The following is a 23016-nucleotide window of genomic DNA, read 5'->3' as shown; positions in this document are numbered from 1 at the left end:
ATCGACACAGTTTTCTTCTATCCATCTTATATAGAAATGTCTGAAAACTAAAATATACGAAACTGTAATAAATTCTTGTTTTATATGGGTGTGAACGCTGGCCTTTTACACTAAGAGAATATCAAAGTGCTGAGGGGAATAGTTGTACTTAAGGGCAAGAAAGGACGAGGACATTACAGGGAGATGGAAAAAACTGCGTGCTAAGTAATTCCATAAACTATGCTCTTTATGAAGTATTGTTAGCGTCAAAACCAAGAAATATGAGACGGGCGGGCCATGTACGAGTAGTAGGACTGGGAAGATGAGAAACGCATACAATAATTACTATATAGCTAGAAAATCTGAAAGGAGGACCAAATCATAGATGGGAAGCTAATATTGAAACAGGTTGTGAGCATGTGGAACTCATTCATCTTGCTCAGGATTTGGACCAGTGGAGCACAGTAATGAAATTTCGGGTTCCAAGAAAGTGTGGACATGTCTTGACCAGCTGGATTGAGCAAGTAACCATAAGCTTCTCAAGATGAACTCCGCTCCATGGAGTTGTCAGTTCAATACAATTGCGACTTTTGTTTCTTAATTTTTCTCACAAGCTTATAATTTGGTAATTCATTTTGTCTGGAACTTATATTACACTCCTCAATGATTATCAAAATGTTTAAGTAGTACCTTTTTTCCTGTTATTTATTTTTTTTCCGCATTTTCTCCGACTTACTATTTAGGAGCCGCGAAAATAAATATATCCCCTGAACTGAAATCTAAATCTCATTTCCAGGATTATTTAACTTTCACGGTGCGTGTTGTACGCTATGGAACCGGTCTATATCAAACCTCCAGTATCCTTCTTGTGTTATCAGTACAGCATGTACTTAGTTTCAGGTTGTGACTGTAATTTGCGTGCAATGTTTTACAATTTCTGTCATATTGAAGATAGCCAGTAGCCTTGATAGCCAGTATGAGCTCTTTTTGGAGATAGACTTCGGATGGTAGTGTCCCTGTCTGGGTTAACTCCAGGTCCTGCTGGCCCCGGGAGGTAATGCGTCATAAGGGACCCAACCAAAGGTTACAGGAAGTAACAGCTTCGGGACTGCAAGTTAGGAGAGGCAGCAACCGTTTTGGGTTAAGACCTCAACGATCACGAAGGCGAGAAATGGGGAACTGAAGCGGCAGATTGAGCGAAGGAGGCAGCCCTCTCGGCGGGGTAATAATGCACCAAGGATTTTGATCGTACAACCCAAATATAGCAGCTCCATCAACGATCTTACCCTTCAAGACGCTGGTGATTCCTTCAGGGGCAATTAGGATGTTCGAAAATTGAATTACCGATATGAGAAAAATTTAGAAACTCAAAAAAGGGAAGAGGCACAAGAATATCGAAGGAAATGTTATGATCATGTAGAAAGGGCGCCTCCTGAACGTTTGCCGTGGCAAGCATATTTGTATCGCCCTATTGAAATGCAGGACATTGGAAGACCAAGAAGTGGTAGAGCAATTTCTATAGTCTCGGAACAGGTCAACACTAAATCCGTGAATTGGCAGAAGGAGACGGTGGAGGTGAATAAGAATAATAACAATAAGAATTTTTAAGTTTCCGTTAGTCCTTCATGACTGGCCTTTCAAGTTTCTTTCTTCTCTTTTGTGTGAGAAGTGTTACAGATTGGGTTATTAATTCAACAATAAGCATTATTTAAAGATTTCCCTGGTGATAATTATAACACGGGTCTAACGATTGGTCGATTCTAAATGACGACTAAGATAGTAAGCGTTTCCAAAATGTAGGAAATGCAGCCTTAATGCACACTAGAATTAGGTTCCACGTTAACAGATTCATTAACAGCAGAACTGAGCGATATTGACAAGCATTAATATCTGCCTGCCAATATTATCGAAGAGTGTATAGTACTTGTATCATATATCTGTGATAAGATAAGCAAGACTGTGGTACAGAATTCAGCGGCGGATTTACCGTTACTTGGCCCAAACGGCCTCTTAGGGCCCCGAATTCTGAAGGCTTCCCTTCCAAACGTTTTGTTAAATTATAAATTTTACCATCGCTCTATGGTGTTGCTTAATGCAATGGTTCCCAAAGTAGCCGGCACCTATCGAAGTCGTGAATAAAACACTCAAAATGGTTCACTCGGAATTTAAGAGTGCTCGAAAACAGAACTACCAACAGATGAAATTCGGTATATATATTTACCTTATGAAATCCACAAGAAGTAGTCCAGTTATCAGTAATTATGCAGTCTAGATGTCGTAAGATTATGCAGTCTTAGAATTTGACATATTTAATGAAATTACCCCTATCGTACTCTTATGGAATTCGGCGTGATTGTTGGCGGCTTATGAGTGATTTCCTGTTTCCGGCTATACGTTTCGAAAATAGCAAATCCCCTTTTGTCCATTTGATTTTAAACTATTACGAGTATTTCAGTCGTGGATATGGTCTAGTGATAGTGTTATGATATGCCTGCTACATGTGCTGCTTCATTTTTGAGAAGTAAAAAGAAAAACACGGAAGGAAAGCTATTCTCCAGCTTACATTGCACTCGGCATTTATGACTGTAATGTAAGCCCTTAGTAATGCAGCGTACGCATTTTTTTTGTTAATAATTATTTTAAGTTATATATTATTATTGTGTGTCTGGACTACCTACAAAATATAAATATGTTTATGTTGTTTTATTTCAATGGGGAAATCACAGGCTTTGTGGAAAGCAGTGTAAATTTCATTAAAGATGTCTGAAGTTTCTTATTCTCTTCTCCTTGTTCAGCACAATTTGAGTGTAAAAATTGGGATGAAGATTGCCAGTAGTTCCCTGGTCTCGTTACGAGCGCCGTGCAAGAATATGGTAAGGTAAAGCTATCCCTGTAATAGGCCGTTGAGGCCCATAGAATTGTGAGACGTCGAGGCTCCCACATTTTCTAGACAATCGGCTCACAGATGGCGGTCAGGTTGTAAGCCCCCAGGAAGATTCCTGGTACTCATTTCTGTTAGACGCTGAGTCGACCCGAGGGCCATAATGCGGCTGGAAGAATTAGGTAAATTGAAAAATCCAAGTGGTTGCCACCTCGCTGCTTCCAAACTTTCAGAGCGTATTCGGAATACCAGCCCTACATGTCTGCCTGCATCTGACGAGCGACCCATAGCTAGCTAGATGGGAGGATACATTTTCTTGAAGTCGGAAACAGGCCAATTGCATATACCCTTGAAGAAGTAGTAGTAGAAGAAGAAGAAAGTTGGTATGAAATTACAGCTGAACAAGTAAGTCTCACTAAAGGCAACTCTTTTTGTTTATTAATTTATGCACTTAATATTACTCTTGAGCTAGGACTGTTTTTCTTTCTTTTTTTTTTAAGGTTTTAATATTTTCCCATAAATTTGCTGTTATAGTTTTCAGTAAGATTTTGAAAAATTATCTTTACATTTGTATAAATCATTTCATTATATCAGATAGGGCCCAAAAACGTCCTTCCGAAAAGGTTCCGTGAACCTTAAATCCGCCACTGAGAAAATTAGTTAGCCCAGTTGTTAGAATGACGTATAAGGTTTATTCTGAATTACAGGATTTATAGCCAAACGCAGATTGTTAAATTAATCACACTATTGTGTGTCAAAAGTCGGAAGGAGAACTTTCCTAGTCAATGCTTCAGTGAGGTTTTCTGCTTGTGAAAGTTAATTGCTGAAACTGTACGCCTACGTTTCATAATATCATCACTGATACTCGCATTATCAAGATCAAAACGTTTTCTATAAACAGATAAGTAAATTGAAATATTAAGAAGCCGAAAGAAATGACATCTGCGAAGATAATAAAAGACAAAAGGTTTAAAATTGTTGTTTCTGTTCTTCAGAAATTTATCGATTTCAGGAGATAACAATGACCACTGTGTTAGTGATGACATAGACGGTGGATAGTCATGTCTTACTTGTTCCAGAACGTGAAGCTGTTGAAGTGACGTTCCGAGATTTGTGGTATATATATCTGTTTCCTTGAACATAAGGATTTTCACACAATGTTCTTTAAAACCATAATAATTAGTGAAACGTTAATTTTGAGTGTTTTCTTAATACTGGATAACACAAACATAGCCAATGGTAAGTTACTGCAACACCCGTCAAACTGAAGACTCGTTGTTTTATGTGTCATTATGGCTGTGTCCATAGTAACCCATATGTTGTATAGGATAATGAATATAGCTCATTCATCGGAAATGCAGGGATCCTTAACAGTGGCAGGAACTAAGCAAATATAATGTATTGTTGTTTCTAAATTAGGTGTCACTTTTAGGATACGGGAAAGGAGGAGTCCCTTGTCGTGAAAATATAAAAGAATTAGATAAATTATGACTGCAAAGTGCTGTACAGAGAGGGGCGCTAATTTTTGTGTTTTCATAGAGGACGCTTCTTCTTAAGCTATTAGTAGCTCACCCAATTGAGAAGTTCGCAGCCTTTTGTGGAGCCCAAGTGTCATTACCGTTATTGCAAGAGCTTGCCTCTGGTCTCTGACGTGAACGAGACTAAACCAGTCCACATTAACATATCAATATTTTTAGATTCACTTTAAAGTTAAATTTACTGATATTACCAAAGTTCTCCCAAGTTGTCTTTTCATTTCATCTTGCCCGAATAAAATCCTGCAATTATTTTTTATTTCTCCCATCCGTGCTGCATATCCCGCTCCTCTCATCCTTCTTAATTTAATTAAATTAATAACAGACACGAGAGAGCAAAATATACAAATTTCGATGTTTTTCTAGGTGTAGATGTCTTCAGCACCCTCTTCTATTTTCACATTTGTATTTTTCATGGTGCAATTTTCTTCAGCCTCCCATTCTGGTTTGCATTTTCTGAAGTCCGTTATTTAACGATGCTGTCGCTGTCTAGAATATAATGCTTAAGCAGCCTCCTTAAAAAAATCTCTGGTCATGATCCTCAAAGGATTGGCGTCAAGACGAACTGACTGGCGGTAAGCCGCCAGTCTTAAAGTAACTTTGTCTTTGAGTTTGACTTTGTTAATTCCGTTTCATACATCCAAATATTACCAGCACCCCGTCAGCAATATCCGTAATTTATTTTCTCTCCCTAAGATAAGATGCTCTGTGTCATACTCTTAAAAACACAGAAGATACGGTTATAGTTTTGACATGTTAATCATTAAGTTTTTAGATAGGAGGCACTAGGATAAATATACGGAACTGAATGGTGTCAAGAATTCCCCGAATTTTATCTAACATTCTACATGAATCAGATTCCGATTTGAGCTTCCGGTCGCAAATAGCACGTTTGAACTTCGACACATTCTCGACGGATCTGTTGGCTGCCGTTATATTCTGAGTTTGTTCTTCCTGTTATTCTATCATACGTAACTAAGTCTAACTATAGAAAACCTACATGCAAGTCTGCGAATATAAGTTTACGGAGACCTGCGTAATACCTGAAGTCAGTATTTTGCTGAAATATTTTCCCGGGACACTGAATTATACACTATCATTCAACCACTGACCTAAATACGAGGGTCGTAATGAAAGTCATGAGCAACAATTTTTTGTAAAGTAACATGCTTTATTATTGACAAACCAAATACACCATCTCAATCTACAGACCTTTCTTTATTGTTCCACATAATCGCCACTTCTTTGTATAGATTTCTCCCAGCGTTCTGGGAGTTTGAAAATTCCCCTTCTGTAAAATTCCATTCCAGCCATCCGAAGACACGGAGGCACTGCTTTCTGAATTGCCTCACTTGTCTCAAAACATTGTCCACGCAGCTGATCCTTCACAAATCCGAAAGGATGGTAGTCGGAGGGTACCAGATCAGGGCTATAGGAGGGGTGTGGAAGAAATTCCCACCCCATCTCTGCAATTGCTTCCAATGTGAGGCGAACAGATGAAAAGGTTTATTCCTAATGACTTTTGATAACATGCAATCGCTTTCTTTATAGCAATGTAAACTCTTTGATAATATGAAATTATTCTAAAATGCGGTCCACACAGCCGAAAGAAGAATAAACGGTTCTCAGATCTATATCACATTAAATTTGGCATTATGCGTTGAAAGTTAAATGTACAGTGTACGGAACTTACCTTGGCAACAAAATATTCTAAATGTATAATCCTACATATTCGTAAGTTGTAACGAATGGTGTGGGTTATTGTTGATCATTTATGCAGAATGGTCAAAAATTATCTGCTTGAACTGATGCCGTGCGTACAAATGTTATACCTACCTTCTTGAACCCGAAAGTGGGCCTCTTATATTTCAACTATATATTATTCACATATTTTCCTAGTAAAATATGGCTGAAAGATAATTTTGACTTCTTAGAATGTCAGAAGATTAGGCGAGACCTTTAAGACCAGTGCCCTCTTAAAATGAAAGATAGGTACCGATACACACTGAAATATACGTACTTGTAACCCGAATGAGAAAATAAAAGCAGGAGTAGAATTAATACGGGCATAGGCCGCGCCATAGCTCAAGCGGTTAGTCGCTGGCTTCCCATCGCGGTGGCCCGGGTTCGATCCCGGGTCTGGTCAAGTGGTATTTGTGGTGGACAAAGTGGCGCTGGGGCAGGTTTTCTCCGACTACTTCGGTTTCCCCTGCCAATCTTCATCCCACCAACTGCTCCACAATCACCATCACCTATCATCTGGGGCTGGTACAATAGGCCAGAAGTGGCCGCAGTACAAGGGACTTAGTCCCACCCCACTAGCAATAAAAAAAATACGGGCATGTGACAAGTATTGACTCAGAAGTATGTCCAGGATATTGGTATGTTACGAATCGAAAGGCTGTAGAGAGTTAGGAAGACCCAAAACTGAATACGAAGCAGAATTTTCTATGGTTTGAAGAGGAATCAATTAATCAAGCACGACGCTATAAAGATGTATGTGAGAGTGGACTTACAGGTATATTCTTTATTAAAAGTCAACACTAGCTGGAGGTGATCGGTCAGCTTAAAACCCTCAACCGCTTTACCGACCGGGCAAGAACCCTCGCAGCCCCCTTAAACAGTTGTGTTGGCCCCACTGCACGTTTGGAATCGTGCTGTGGAAATAGACAGGCTTTTCCGGGGGTGACTGTGAAAATTGGTGTGTTCTATTTAGTGACTCTGTTCAGTTTGGTATATATTTACCAGCGTTTCGAAGGAACTTGCTGCCTCCATTCCTTATCCTAAAGATGAAAGGAACCTCATGCCTTCAACTTTTATCGAGGCAGTGGCCTCCACCAGACGACACGACGCAGAATCATCAGAATATAATATAATTTGCAGACACTGCAGAGGAACGCACTGTACTCGTACCTTATCCTTCATGATGTGCTACCTAGAATCGTCTTGTGTGATGTGGCATTCTTGTTACTGGCTCGAAATTGCTAGCATATGGCATTACGGTTGATGAGGGAATGGATGAATAATGGTAATTCCCAAGTGCGCTCTTATCTGTTTTTTTAATAATATAAATAAGTTACTAGATTTAAGATTTTACCAAGTTTCATACCAGTCTTAACCAACTCCATTTGGCAAATCCTTAAGCATTTGATAGTCGCTCATTTAGATGGAACCCGAAGGTCCAGCATCATGTCCACAAGGACTCACCAGTGGCCTCTGCCCTTAGTTAATTTAATTCCACACACATTATTATCTTGTGGAACGTGGTAGCATAGTTGGTTGAGGTACTATGCTACAAGCCGAAAGGTCACGGGATCGAATCCCAGATGAGGTGGATTTTTCAGTTGACCTAATCCTTCCAGCCGCACCATGGGCCTGGGGTTGACTCAACCTCTAACAGAAATGAGTACGAGGAATATTCTTGGGGGTAAAGGGTGGCCGGCGCATAAGACTGACAACCTTACCATCATCTATGAGCCGATTGTTTCGAAAATGTGGGAACCTCAACATCTTAAACCACATGGGCCTCCACGGCCTGTTACATGGATATCTTTACTTGCTTGCTTTTACACATTATTATCCTAGTTTTGTAGATATATATTTAATTATCTTTTCATCCATGCCTAGGTCTTTCAAGAAGTCTCGAAACTTCAGGTTTTCCAGATAAATTGTACATATCTCACATCTGTCCCATATGTGCTTATGCAGTATTCACTACCTGCTGTGCTTCAAGGAAAGTTGTAAATCCATTGAAGTGGACAGAGTTAGAGTTCCCAGACAGAATACGAGTACCAAGTATCTGTAACACAACTGGATATTTAAATTCATTCATTCATTCATTCTTTTATTAATCCTGTAGATCATGATACGATGATATAGGACAAGTCTTTCAGCTAATATACATTACTAAATTACAAATACTAAAAAATTATATAAAATATACAACATTTTATACACTATATACTGTATACTTCTGCTTATATCAGTAGCCAGTATTCGAGAATTCATTGTTCAAATAGTCATCCGTTGAGTAATAGCACCTCTGAATAAGTAACTTCTTCAATTCCCTTGTGAACTGATTTTTGTTTTCTATTTCTTATATGTTGTTAGGCAGTTTGTTGTAAAAGATACAGCCAGCTACTGAAGGATTACTATTATAAAGTTCTAAGTTGTGCCCATATATATGATAGTCTCTGTTATTTCTTGTGTTATATGTATGTATTTGTTCATTCACTGTGCAGTTACACTTCTTTTTTACATATAGGATTGTTGTATATACTCGTATAGTGAGTATACTGTTAGTATCTGTAGATTTCTAAAGCTATCCCTGCACGATTCCAGATGTTTTAGCCCTGTAATGTATATGCCCTTTTTTGGAGTACAAAAATTCTTCTAATGAGGATCTTAGCACTATGTCCCCATACTANTATGTTGTTAGGCAGTTTGTTGTAAAAGATACAGCCAGCTACTGAAGGATTACTATTATAAAGTTCTAAGTTGTGCCCATATATATGATAGTCTCTGTTATTTCTTGTGTTATATGTATGTATTTGTTCATTCACTGTGCAGTTACACTTCTTTTTTACATATAGGATTGTTGTATATACTCGTATAGTGAGTATACTGTTAGTATCTGTAGATTTCTAAAGCTATCCCTGCACGATTCCAGATGTTTTAGCCCTGTAATGTATATGCCCTTTTTTGGAGTACAAAAATTCTTCTAATGAGGATCTTAGCACTATGTCCCCATACTATTANATATGTTGTTAGGCAGTTTGTTGTAAAAGATACAGCCAGCTACTGAAGGATTACTATTATAAAGTTCTAAGTTGTGCCCATATATATGATAGTCTCTGTTATTTCTTGTGTTATATGTATGTATTTGTTCATTCACTGTGCAGTTACACTTCTTTTTTACATATAGGATTGTTGTATATACTCGTATAGTGAGTATACTGTTAGTATCTGTAGATTTCTAAAGCTATCCCTGCACGATTCCAGATGTTTTAGCCCTGTAATGTATATGCCCTTTTTTGGAGTACAAAAATTCTTCTAATGAGGATCTTAGCACTATGTCCCCATACTATTATTCCATAAAATAGATGAGGATAGATCAAACCGTAATACAACATTCTTCTTTCATTTAAATCGAGTATTTTAGATAGCCTGTTAATTATGAACAGGTTATGGCTAATTCTACTTCAGGTTTTTCAATATGTAATTCCCAGCTCAAGGTACTACCTCCAGGAAATTTGTGCTTTTTACATTTGATATTTCCCTGTTCTTTATTAGGATTTTTAGATTACTTTCCTGCCTCCATTGTTTTGTCTGGAAGAGAATATAGTGAGTTTTAGATGGATTTATAAATAAATTATTTGTCTCAAAGTATTGTTCTACCACTCCTATATAATTTGAAGTCGTGTTTTGGAGCTCATTCATATCTTGTCCTACATTCAGTATTGATGTGTCATCAGCATACATTACTGATCTGCCTTGTGTTAGATGTGGGATATCGTTTATATACAAGATGAAGAGCAATGGGCCAAGGACCGATCCCTGGGGGATTCCGTATCTCGCTGGGAGGCTACTTGGCAAATATTCTTTCATACGATTACCTTATGTGTGTGTTACTTTTACGTGTTGAGTTCTGTTTCTGAGATAGAATTTGATTAGCTTATGTGGTATACCACGGACTCCATATTTGTATAATTTATCCATGAGAATGTTATGTTGAATACAGTCTGATAGTCTAATAGTACACAGTTGCGTTTTATTTTATCATTCAGACTTTCAGTTATGTTTTCAATAATTGTGGCAATTGCATCATTAGTAGTTTTATTTTTCCTAAATCCCAACTGAGATTTATTAAGTATATTGTGTTTTTCTAAAAATGCTATTAATTGATTAGCTATTACTGTTTCCAGAACTTTTGAAAGGGCAGGTATAAGAGTAATTGGACAGTAGTTATTTGCATCTTCTTTTATCCCATTTTTTGTAGATTGATTTGTCTCTGATTTCTTTAGTTTAGAAGGGAAGATGCCTTCTCTGATTGGTGCATTGGCCAAATCTAAGAGTGGCTTTATTATGTAAGGTGTAAATTTTTTTTAGCAGATATGGCGAGATGTCACCAAGTCCTGATTTTTTATTCTTCATGCCCTGAATTACTTTAATCAATTCAGTCTCTTTTATTTCTAATAGGACAAGTGAATCTTTTATGCATATATTGTTATTACTAGTTTGTGGATGTAATAAATTTTTGTCAAGTATAAGTTTATTTACAGTTTCTATGAAGGTTTTGTTAAATATGTTACATGTTCTACTCGGACTTGAGACTGTTTCGTTCCAATCTTGTAAGTGTATATTACTAGTGAGAGTATTTTTTGGTGAGCCTCTTTCTCTATTAACAAATTCCCACAATATTTTTGGAGTGTCATTTGATCTGGTTATAATATTCTGAATGTAGTTTGCTTTTGTTTTTGTTAATATTACATTATATTCCTTTTTATATGCTTTATAGATGTCTCTATGTTCCTGAGCCTTACTTTGCATATAAAGGTTGCACAAATCCTTTAGTTTTGTTCTTGCTATTTTGGCATCTTTTTTTATCCAGGGGCTTTTTGAAGTACTTATGGTATTTCTCCTCAGTTAATAGTTAATAATAGTTAAAAATGCTATAAAAAGAGTCCCATTTTTTTCTACCTCATTTTCCCTGGACACTTCACTCGAAATTTCAGTTTGTATTGAAGAGCATAGACCTATTATATTGGCTTCTGATATATTCCTGACCTCTTTGTAACATCTTGTTTGTTGTGGTATAGACATATTAATAGTTATACATTGTGCAAAATGATCTGAAAGTAGGCTGTTTATTACTTCAGAATGATAGTAATTAGCCGGTATATTAGTTATGATTTGGTCTATAGTTGTAGCCGTACTTTCAGTTACTCATATAGGTGTATTTATTGTCACAGTCAGATTATAAGCTTTTGTAACATCTAATATTTTTTTGTGACTACTTCCACCTTCTTGGATGCTTCGGACGTTATGTATCTGTAGATCTGCCCAAGATCCACCGAAATGACTTGAGTCAAGAGATCCACGACTTAATAATTGAAATTGTGTGGCGTAAACTTTCTTTTTTTCAATAACTTAAGTGAGTTAGAATTGTCATAAACAGTAGAATCTTTGAAGGCTGATCTCCACAGGGCTTCTCACCTGCAGTCACCTGATGCATACCCACAAACTTGAGAAAAGTCATTTTTGCACATCTGCTGTTGCATTGTACAAGTATATTGTGAGCTTTAGACCACAACCACACATGAGAGTACTACAGAAGATGTATTTAGAAAATGAAATTACTAGGTCTCCAGCAATTCAGAGGTCATAAATTTTACTTCAAGCCATAATGAATATTTTCCACAGGAAATGTGCTATTCAGAGTGTATTACATATTATTTATAGGGGAAACAGGGTTACAGTGAACCTAAAGTAGTAAATCATAAACTTCATGACTACATGAACCCCACTTTTGAATTCTCAGAATATGCCACCTGTCATTTATAATTATATTTTCTTTCAGTTTCTCTTGCATTCATCTCTTTGTTTTATCCAGATGCGCAGTCTTCATGGTTGCGAGCAACTTACATAAATCCCTGTAATATTACACACATCATTTCCCTTAAGGAAATAAAGTAAGCTAGTTGAACTACAAATCTATACTGTATTGGAATGGATTATGATAATTGTTTCTGAAACAAAGAAAGAAACAAATATGGCAACACTATCCGTATAACCACTTCATGTAAATTTGCCTTGAAATAATACTGTCACAAGTAATCAGACTTCATTATTTTCTCTGGCGAATGACATGAAGTACTGAAACAAGATGGCATAAGGAAGTCATCTACAAATACTCCTATAATATCCCCTTGAATAGATGTTGAGTATTCAGATATAGCTGTTATTACGTGCTATTTTAGAAATCCAGGTTTTACCAGCTTTGGCCAGTTGATGAGATTTTCTAAGTTTTTACCAGCTATGTAATGATTCCATTTTCCTCTTCATGATTCAGTAATCCAGACACAGTTTCCATTTGTCCAGATGAATTAGTATAGTGGTTTGTATTGAAGAACAAAAGACAACTGTAAGAAATTTAATAATTTTGTGACAAAGATTTTGGATTTTGACAGATTTTATCTTAGTACTAATAAACTTCATTTCTCTTGCAGCTTGCACTCTCATCAGACCTGATGGTACAAGGGTGGATCTTATGGGTCTTCCGTCAGATTCTCCAGTATATGAAGGAAGTGAACAAATTTCAGATAATGAAGCTCCTGGGTTACTCTACACTTACACAACTGACGGCATCGTCTCTTTTGATCCAGGTATGGAGCATTATTATGAGACACGAAAGAAAATTGTTAATTACTGAACTACTAGAGATAACCCCATCCTTGTATTTTTAATTTCACATTATCAGTATCAGTTGTTATATGAAGAAAACCTGATGTAAGGAGGTTTGAAAATGGTGATAATTTTTGTGGAATCCCTTAACGATGAAAATGTGTTAAGCAGAAGGTCACAAAGTAATGTCTTTCATACCACATTAGATGCAGGATACAAGTAAAGCGGCCCATTGTTTTTAATGAGAAATCATTTCTAGAGTAAAATAAGATTTTAAAACATGTACTCCATAATGTAGTACCCAGAATTACCAGTGCATTCCTTGAAGTTTATTAATCTGATTCAGAAATAGGAATAATGCAATGCAGATTAGTGAAATATAGAAATTCGACCAAATTTGCCACAGGGTTCATGGGATTTGTAGAAAATTCCATTTATGGCCATATGCATGGCTTTGTAGGCTTAAAATCAAAAGAACGTTTTGGTGGAAGTGTCCATTACCAAATTTCAACAGAATCTGCCACACAGTTTGTGGGATATATGGAAAAGTCCATTTATAGTCATATGCAAACTAGGTTTTATTAGGGATCAGTACAGCTGAAAATCAGAAATGCCTAACAACTTTTGGTGGTAGTTCTCAAGTTCAAATTTTAACATATGCCAAATTGTTTATGAGATACATGAGAAGATCCATCTATGGCCATATGTAAACAAGATCTTATTATGTATCAACATATCTGAGATCTGGAATTGCCCTATGAATTTAGCAAAAGTCTCTCGTATCAGTCATCCTTTTCAATTTGTAAGGAAATATCTGAAGACCACGTGTATATCTATAAATACCATATATATTTTCAAGAAATTCAGTTGCATAGTGGTTTAGAATATCTACTTGAAACTAATTTAATATAAAATGTTGTTACAGGAACTCCCAACTTTTAAACTGCCAACTTTTGTTTTATGTAAATTTCCTGCAGTAAGCTGCTCCATCTTACTTACTTACTTACTCATGGAGCTGAGCCCTTCTGGAGGAGCGGCCAATTCTGCAGCTACTCAAGAATTTCCCAGCATTTTATGGAACCTGAAAGTTCATCACCGTGTTCACAAGAGCCTTCCACTGGTCCCTATCCTGAGCCAGACCTGTCCAATCCATACCATCCCATCCTATCTCTCTTAAGATCCATTCTAATATAGTCCACCTTCCTACGCCTTGGTCTTCCCTGTGGTCTCTTTCCTTCTGGCTTTCCCACCAATATCCTATATGCATTCCTCATCTCCCCCATTCGTGCTACATGACCTGCCCACCTCATCCTCCTTGACTTGATCATTCTAATTATACTTGGAGAAGAGTACAAGTTATGAAGTTCCTCATTATGCAATTTTCTCCAACCTCCTGTCACTTCATCTCTCTTTGGTCCAATTATTCTCCGCAGCACCCTGTTCTCAAGCACCCTCAGTCTATGTTCCTCCCTTAATGTCAGAGACCAAGTTTCACACCCATACAGAACCACAGCAAAATTATAGTTTTGTATATTCTAATTTTTATGTTTTTGAACAACAGACGAGAAGATAAAAGGATCTGGACTGAATGGTAGCAAGCATTACCCTAGTTCAGTCGCCTCTTAATTTCCTCCTGAATTAGGTTTCGATCTGTTATCGTTGTTCCCAAATATCTGAACTGTGCGACATTTTCAAAACATCTGTTTCCTATCTTTATGTCATGATTTTGCCCTGCATTTTGGTGACGAGACAGTAACATATACTTACTTTTCTCTGTGTTTACTTCTAGACCAACCTCTTTACTTGCATCAGTTAAAGTTTGTGTGTTTTTCTTTATGGTATCTACATTATCACCCAGTAGATTCACATCATCGGCATAGACCAACAGCTGATGTGTCCCGTTTAATTTCAGTCCCACCTGGTTTCCCTGGACCTTCCCAGTGGCACATTCTAAAGCAAAGTTGAAAAGGAGTGGCGATCAAGCATCTACTTATTTTAGACCATTCTGGATAGGAAATTTATCAGACAAATGTTTACCTATATGGACTTTACTATACGTTTCGTTTAAACACGTTTTAATCAACCTAACTAGTTTCATGGGTATCCCAAACTCAATTAGAATATTGTACAATACTTTCCTCCTAACTGAATCGTAGGCTTTCTTGAAGTCTATGAATATCTCCAATATCTGATGAATGCAAAAGATCTGATCTGTAGTTGATCTGTTACGTCAAAACCCACACTGGTGATCCCCAATACTTTCACTAATAATTTGCACTGTTTATAAATGGAATGTTCTGTACATTCAATGTAAGGTGAAACTCAAGCGGTTCAGCTCTGGTAAGCCGTACAAAGTCAAAAGTCAGTGTCAGTTTATGACTGACAGTCAGTCAGTTTGTCTTTGTGTTAAGCCCCATTACAGGCTCCTGACCAGATTTTAGTCTTGAAGTGGACAGCTACGGTTTTGCCTATGTTATGCATCCTCTCTGACGAGAAGCTGGGTCTGTCCCTTGTCAGTTGTCACAGTCAGTTACACTGTATATTACTTTTGTCCAAGTCTACGGTCTATGTCACAAACTTTGCAAGTGTACATACATGGCCTTATTTACAATATATACAAGAACTCTGTCAGTCCAGGCTAAGAATAGCAGATCATGCCGTATCTTAAGTAGGTCAGGCTACAAGAGAATCCTTGTTGCTTGAACGGTTGTAAGCTTGACCACTGCCAAGTTTAAGTCTCTTATATTCTCTGTGTTTGGCTTCGTCTTGTCCTATATAGCGAACATGTTTATTCTCATGATTTTGTATGACTTCTGTTTGTCGCCTGCACAATTTTGTTATATAATCGTATGTATACGAAGATTGAAAGCAGTGTCCAAATCACGGACCAGTGTGCACCTTGGAAAATCTTAAATGATGCAAAGAACCTTGTTTTGCAGGATCTGCAATTTGAAGAAATAGGTGTCTGCTGTTAATTCCCAGGCGGGTGTCATTACTGATCTGATCAGTGCATTGTGGAGGGTTATTTTAATGATGGCACATAAAGGCTCACTTTTGGATAAGGAGTCAAAGTCAGAGTCAAAGTGAGAGTTACTTTATGACTGGCCATTTACTGTCCATCGGTTCATCTTGGTGACAGGCCCCTTGAGCCCCATGACCAGAGTTTTTTTCCAATTGAACTCTTGATGCAGTAGTACTTATGTAACAACCCCTTTGATGAGAAGATAGGTTTGTCTCATGAATATGTCTGGCTTTTTGTCAAGTGTACATTTCGTACATATAGCATGTTACTGCCACGATATATTTATGAAATGTACACTTTTACGGAGCAGGTCATGCCTATCTTACTTGTCTTATACTACAACGGCATCTCAGTCATTTGAAAAGTCGTAAGCTTGACCACCACCAACGATGACTGAATGAATAAGGATTCAAGTCAAAGTCACATAATGGTTATTCAGTCAATGGGGTTCATGACCAGATATTTATTACTGTTTGCTAGTGCTCGGCCTTGTTTTTGTGAGGCGCTATCTCTGACAAGAGGATGGATCTGTTTTTTATATATGCTGCTGGCCTTTCCCAGTGCAGCCTTTCTCGTGTCCAAGTCCCTTGGTACTCATGACCATATTTTACTGTCTCAGATCTGAGACTTCCCTTTTCATCGCCTCCTATGACTTGCAGTATCATGGTGGGGGTATTCGACCCCGTCTCCACACAGGTTGAGTAAGGAGTAGTCAAAGTCACATTGCGACTGACAGTCAGTCAGTCAATCTTTGTGTCGAGCCCCATGAAGGGCTCATGACCAGATATTTATTACTGTTTGACAGTTACAGTCTTGTTATTATAAGGCACCCTCTCAGATGAGAGGACAGGTCTGTCTTTTGTCATAGTCATTATCTGCAGTAGTAAGTCATTTGTCATAATATGAAAAATGTTTACATTTTACATGTTAAACATGTTAAAAATGTATATACAAAGTATACAGGGCCTCTGTCAGTCCAAGCCCAGTACAGCAGATTTTGCCCTATTCTAGTAGTTTCCACTACAACAGCAGTCTGGTCACTTGAACGGTAATAAAGAGTAGATTCTAGTTCCTTGTTATATAGCTCCAGCACACACCGCACAGAAAACATCTCTTCCATCATTCCATGTTCTCTCATTGCCAGGGAAAGATCATGTCCACAGAGCTGTTCTGTAACAACGGATGTTGTACTGTCACCTGTTTACACAGCTCTTACTTGGCAATGGGTGTACATGTCAAATAATATATGTGCGTTTCTCCAAAAAGAAGTATTATATTAAAAAATTAGAAATGCTGAAAATGTCAACAAATATATGTGCGTTTCTCCAAAAAGAAGTATTATATTAAAAAATTATAAATGCTGAAAATGTTACACTTGGAGAGATGACTCTGGGAGAATGACAGATTTTGCTTTTCCATTTGTGAGTTGTGTGTAAGAATGCCTAACTGTGGTAATGGTAAAAAACATATGTTTCAGTTGCAGGAGAAGAGAGCAAGTATCTCGACTCAACGTTTGATGGCCAGACACTTAAAATATTTATAAGTGAAAGGTATAAGGACTGGGAAAAAAATGAGGTATGAAGTATCTCTAGTTTTTATTTTTTTCTGTTACTGCTAAGTTGCTGATTTAATGAGTAAATGACTGCTTCAAAAGTCCTCAAAGACTTAACATTGTCAGCACTGAAGTTCTCCACTAATCTGTAACTGAGCCAGTTCAATCCACTTCGTATCCTCAAAACAAATTTCCCCAAGATTCATTTTCATACCATTCTTTCAGTTCTCCCTAGCTATTGCAAGTGGTTACCTTCCTAGAGGCTCCTATGTTGATAATAAAATTCTTTATACATTTTTCATACCCACGTGCAGGCTATAGCTTGTGCTTATTCATACTTCCTTGAATTGCCTGAAGCACAACAGAAGTATTAGCAATACTTTTTAAAATATAATTTTGAATTGAATAATTAGGCATTATTGAGAATTCTTGAAAATTGTGCGGTAATACAATAATTTGTCAAGGTCCGTTCATCTGTTGAATTTGTCACACACTTTTAATGTGCTAGCAGATGGAATTAAAATGTAAACTTAATTAGACATACAAAGTTTGTGCTCAGAAAAATAAAAAATCCAAGAAAAGTATAATGAGTTTCAATTCTAGGGAAATTCTTTGTTCATTATTTTAAATTTTGCCTTTTCTAGTAACAAATCATTGTCATAAAACTGTAGAGAATCACAGACTCTAGAGCTATTGAATTCTGCTACTTATGTATGAGTATCATTGCCACTATAGAAATAGGAACATCTATATCCTGCCAGACAGTCAGGCTGCAATTAAAGCACTTGGTAAGCACCAAATCACTTAAAAAATGATTTGGGACTGCCACCAATTTCTCATACAACTGGTCAGACATACAGTACAACTGATATGGGTGCTAGGTCATGAGGATATTGTAAGGAATGAAACCGCAGATCAACTGGCAAAAACAAGATCTGAACAGCCGTTCATAGGACCTGAACCAGTTTGCAGCATCTCAAGTGTAGTTGCCAAAAAAGTGATCAGGGACTGAACTGATAGAAACCATAAAAAATACTTGGAATCCATAATTGGACTCAAACGTCAAAGGGTTTTATATCTGGACCCTCAGCCAGAAGAACGAAGGATCTGTTGAGATTAAACAGAGATCAACCAAGATGGGTGGTAGGATTACTTATTGGACACTGCCACCAGAAAGGGCACCTTTTCGAGTTGGGACTGACAGATACCCCAACGTGTGAAAGGTGCCTACAGGAAAATGAAACAGCCCAGGGACTGAACTGATAGAAACCATCCATAGTTATCCTGTGTGATTGTGAGGCCATAGTTTATTTAAGATTTCATCACCTGGGTGGAACCACGTGACTTTTATGACACCCGCATAAGCAGGGGCGTACACTTTATTAAATGTGTAGGATTAATAAAGGGCTAATCCAAGGGGAAGCACAATAGATCATTGAAGGTCGCAGTGTGGGAGCCGATTTTTATGGCTCACCCCATACATACATACATACATACATACATACATATATGCATACATACATACATGCATACATACATACATACATATATACATACATACATACATACATACATACATCATTGCCACTGCTAACTGATGCTACTTGTACTCCCCCAACCCATTACATTGCATCTTCTTTTATTTTAATGCAGCAATCATTTCACAACACACATTTACCCAGTTTTCGCATGTCTAAGTGATGCCACTCTTCTAGCACCATAGTTCCTTTATTCTAAGATGCACTTTTTTCACATAAAAATTGATGTCAGAAAAATGATATTATGTAACTAAATCAGAAGGAAAATCCTCATGACCATAGCACTAGTCATGGGATATCATGGGACAGGAAACACAAAGATAGCATCAAAGGAGATTTTGAAAGAAATTCTGTGTTTTTCTGTTGTTAAAAATATCATTATATATGACAGTGTACCAATGAGCCTGGTGGAGGTTGGAAGTTAAAAATACCAAACAGTTTTAATATTGGTCAGTACTCCACGATGAAGGCCCTGGGGTTAAAGCGGTAGTGGCGTGAAGCTGACCACTAAACTCCAGCTAGTGCTGAGGTCAAGAAAATGTATCTATACATCCACTCCCTCATTTGCCTTCATTGCATGGTGTTTGATTAGTTAAGCACAGAGGACAACTTTACTTTTAACATTTTACTTTACTCTATGATGAAGAGATCTAGGTCAGGACTCATTGTTACACCTATGCTCATTGTTGCATCTTAGAAGTCAAGGTTGCATCGTATAATCAATAATGTCTTTTTCTTGAAAATGTATTACTAAATTAAGGGTGTGTATAATTCATTCATTCATTTATTTATAGTTCCAAAAAATCCATAGAGGCATCTGCCTCAGATATAGAACAAGTCAATAATACAATATAACATATAAATATACATACATAATCAGATAGTCATCATCATCAAAATTTAAATACTCAATACAACAAAACTACTGTACAGCAATACATTCCATATATCAAAATAACATTTAAAATTACATACATGATCAAAAGACCACCAAGATCCTTAATATAGTAATATAAAATCTATTTTCTTAATATATAATACACCTGTATCACAACAGTAATAGCACCCTTTTCCTGAGTATTCATTCCACAGTCCATTGCATAGGCAACAGTGTTAATTTAAATATACATTTTATTCATTCATTCATTCATTTATTACAGTTAAAAAATCCACAAAGGGGTCTGCTTCAAATATAGAAGAAGTCAGCAGCGCAATATAACACATAAATATACATGCATAATCAGATAGTCATCATCATCAAAATTTGAAGGAATCAATTATTGAAGGAGTCTTAAAATCAAAGAAATACTATATTTAGCCTTTAAGAACTGTGTGTGATCATGTTTCTGTGTAAGACAGCTGCAGATCTTGATAGTATTTAATGTTAAGATCCCTCATGACTAAAACTGATCAGGTTGTTTCTTACGCTAAAAATTATACCATACATATATTGAAAATGAAATAGTATTCTCTGCATTAGGATCTTTTGTATTAGTGGTAATAGAATATTAATAGTAACTTAGTATTTTATGTTGATAATGCAATAAAATATACTTCTGTGAGTGTGTAATTTGCTTCAAATAGAACAACGTAAGTAAGTGGTGTGAAAATACTTTTTACTCTTGAAAGGGATTAATGCAGTAATCCATCCAAAAGGAAATCAGAATCATGCTGATAATCAGTTCCCTTTAAACACCTCCAGTGCCATGTCTTTGCACTATTTCTTGACACCAGGTTATTTAGATTGAATATCATTTAAATAATTTTGTTATAGTGAACGTGGCAGCTATATAAATTTGTTGTGTTTGGGTATTGATGTTATGTTCATATTTCTTATTTATTATAATTCAAAGAGTAATGCATAACTAGACCCAATTTTTAAATTGTAAAAGGGCATAAAACCCAAACATATTAATTTAGTGTGTAATAGTTAAGCTAAAAAATATTTTGTGCTGATTTATTCAGGTACAGTCTGTTTATTGATGTGAGTGCACATATATCCCTTACATAGATTATAGCAAGATTAAGAAAAACAATTTGAATAACAAAAATATTTCCAATTTTTTTCTTTTCAAGCTCAAGCCAGGTTGGCAATTAAATGGGAATGTGAATGCCATCGAAATCATATGAAATGCTATGCAGATTCCTTAGTATCAAAATCTAATGACTGAATACTGCACACAGAATCTATTTCTGATGCTGTTAAAGCTAATCTTTGTTATCAGAATCTATTTTCTTAAGATTCATATTTGTATCATTTTTCCATCTCTGTTCATATTGGCCTTCCCAGTAGTCATTTTCCAAGGATTTTTCTCGCTAAAATTTTCTATCTGCTTTATGTTTCACCATCTGCACTATATGCCCAGTCTGTTTTCATTTTCAGGTAACTATGCTAACAGTACTGGAAGAAGAGTATAGACTATAAAGTTGCTACTTCATATTTTTTTTTTGTTCTTTGACTTGAATATTTTCCTTGGCACTTTGTTTTTAATATATTTACCTAACAATATGAAATCATATCTCATAACCTTATGAAAAAAGCATAATAATTATTAATTTTAATCTTTTAAGTGTTCTGGAAAGTAAAATAAATTAAAACAGTTTTCAAACTGAACCTCATTTCTCTCTCTATCTCTCTCTTGCTCTTTTTTTTTTATAGTGAAGTATCTAAAATTTGACAAGTTGTCAAGATTTATAATTTATGCATTGGTCTTGTCACTGACTCTGGTATTATAATGTGTTGATATACTTAGCATTATGTCAATTTATTTCTAAACCATTTTCTTTAGAGCCTGTTAAGAATTCCCTTACTGTTCTTTTTAGCATTTACATTTAAAAAAATGAAACAGTACCCACTTGTTTCAGTCCATTGTGAATTCAGATTTATGAAAAACATGTTTACCTACTTGGATCTCATGCATGTACATTTTAATATGTCTAACATATTTTATATCAGTATTATCCACCTCATTATATAAAGGTCATTCATTAAGTGTGAAGGTATAGCTGAACTAGTGTTGGTTGACAGTCCTGTCTGAACCTGTCCAGCGCCCTTATTTGACTGGTGTTCCTTTCCCTAAAATATATATCTAGGCTTGAGATACTTGCAAACAGAAGATATTCCATGGCTGGAACATTTCACATTCCCTCTTAACCAAGTCCCAACTAACACTACAGAAGCAGAATATGAAGGTTCAGAAAGTTGAGTCTTTCAAGAAGTATTCTCACCAAGATTCTGCATAAATTCCTTATTTCAATCTTAGTTAGTAGTAGTAGTAGTAGTAGTAGTAGTAGTCTCATATTTCACCATCCTGAAACTCCATATTACCCGTCCAACAGTGTTTTAAATCATTACTTGAATATTTATATATGTTATATTTCTAGGCTGATGATTTCTCCTACTTTCTCAGTGTAATTTTGGAGCCAGACTGTAAACCTGGATTGAAAGTGGTAAGTTTCATATATGCATTTGTGAAATAGTTATGTATTTATTTCTTATCATAGCTATATGTAAAATGTAACAATCATTGTGTTTTTCAGGAATTCAGGGCAGCTATCGTTACATTTACAAATGGGTATGATCCTGTATTCCCGGAATCACATTACGACATTGAAGTGCCAGTGCCACTACCAGCAGGTTTCACCATTATTGGAGACTGTGGTGCTGCAAAGATTGAAGCAATAGATTATGATTATAATAGCCAATACATGAGTAGTGTAACGTTTTCTTTGAATGAAGCGAGAGAAGATCTTGAAGTATTTTCGGAAAAGAGTGATGGGAAAATTTGGTCTGTGAGCCTTAAAACAAGACAGACCTTTAGGATTGAAGAGCCACTTACACTTCATTTGAATGCTTATGTAAGTTTTTTAATACTTTATCCCTTTTGAAATACATTATTCTTGACGTTGATGTAAATCATAATTATTTGTCCTGGTCAGAGTGTGCAGAGTGAAGTGTCTTCTCTGGGCCTATTATGAAAGATCTCAACTTCAGATGAAAAAGTTATCATGCAAGTCTTCCTTTGATAAATGACAGGAAAAGTGTATCTGTAAAGGTGTATACGAGGGGGTACCCAAAAGAAACAGAACTTTTTTTTTAAAACTTA

General features: G+C 36.4%; 1 protein-coding gene across 2 annotated transcripts in view; it reads left to right on the top strand.

Annotated features, from left to right (window-relative positions):
• Positions 1 to 3905: 3905 nt before the first annotated feature.
• Positions 3906 to 23016, top strand: part of LOC111863825 — a 29831-nt gene continuing 10720 nt past the window's right edge. The window contains exons 1-5 of one of the 2 annotated variants that reach the window (XM_023850552.2): positions 3906 to 4099; positions 12624 to 12779; positions 17298 to 17395; positions 22295 to 22360; positions 22451 to 22768. In XM_023850552.2, the coding sequence (XP_023706320.1) occupies positions 4018 to 4099; positions 12624 to 12779; positions 17298 to 17395; positions 22295 to 22360; positions 22451 to 22768 (720 nt within the window). In that variant the 5' untranslated portion in view covers positions 3906 to 4017. Of the gene's footprint in view, positions 4100 to 7055; positions 7424 to 12623; positions 12780 to 17297; positions 17396 to 22294; positions 22361 to 22450; positions 22769 to 23016 lie in introns of those variants that run through there. The other variant, XM_023850553.2, reaches the window with a different exon arrangement.

Source organism: Cryptotermes secundus, unplaced genomic scaffold, assembly GCF_002891405.2.
Source record: "Cryptotermes secundus unplaced genomic scaffold, Csec_1.0 scaffold1695, whole genome shotgun sequence".
Taxonomy (NCBI): domain Eukaryota; kingdom Metazoa; phylum Arthropoda; class Insecta; order Blattodea; family Kalotermitidae; genus Cryptotermes; species Cryptotermes secundus.
This window is presented reverse-complemented; position numbering and strand designations above follow the sequence as displayed.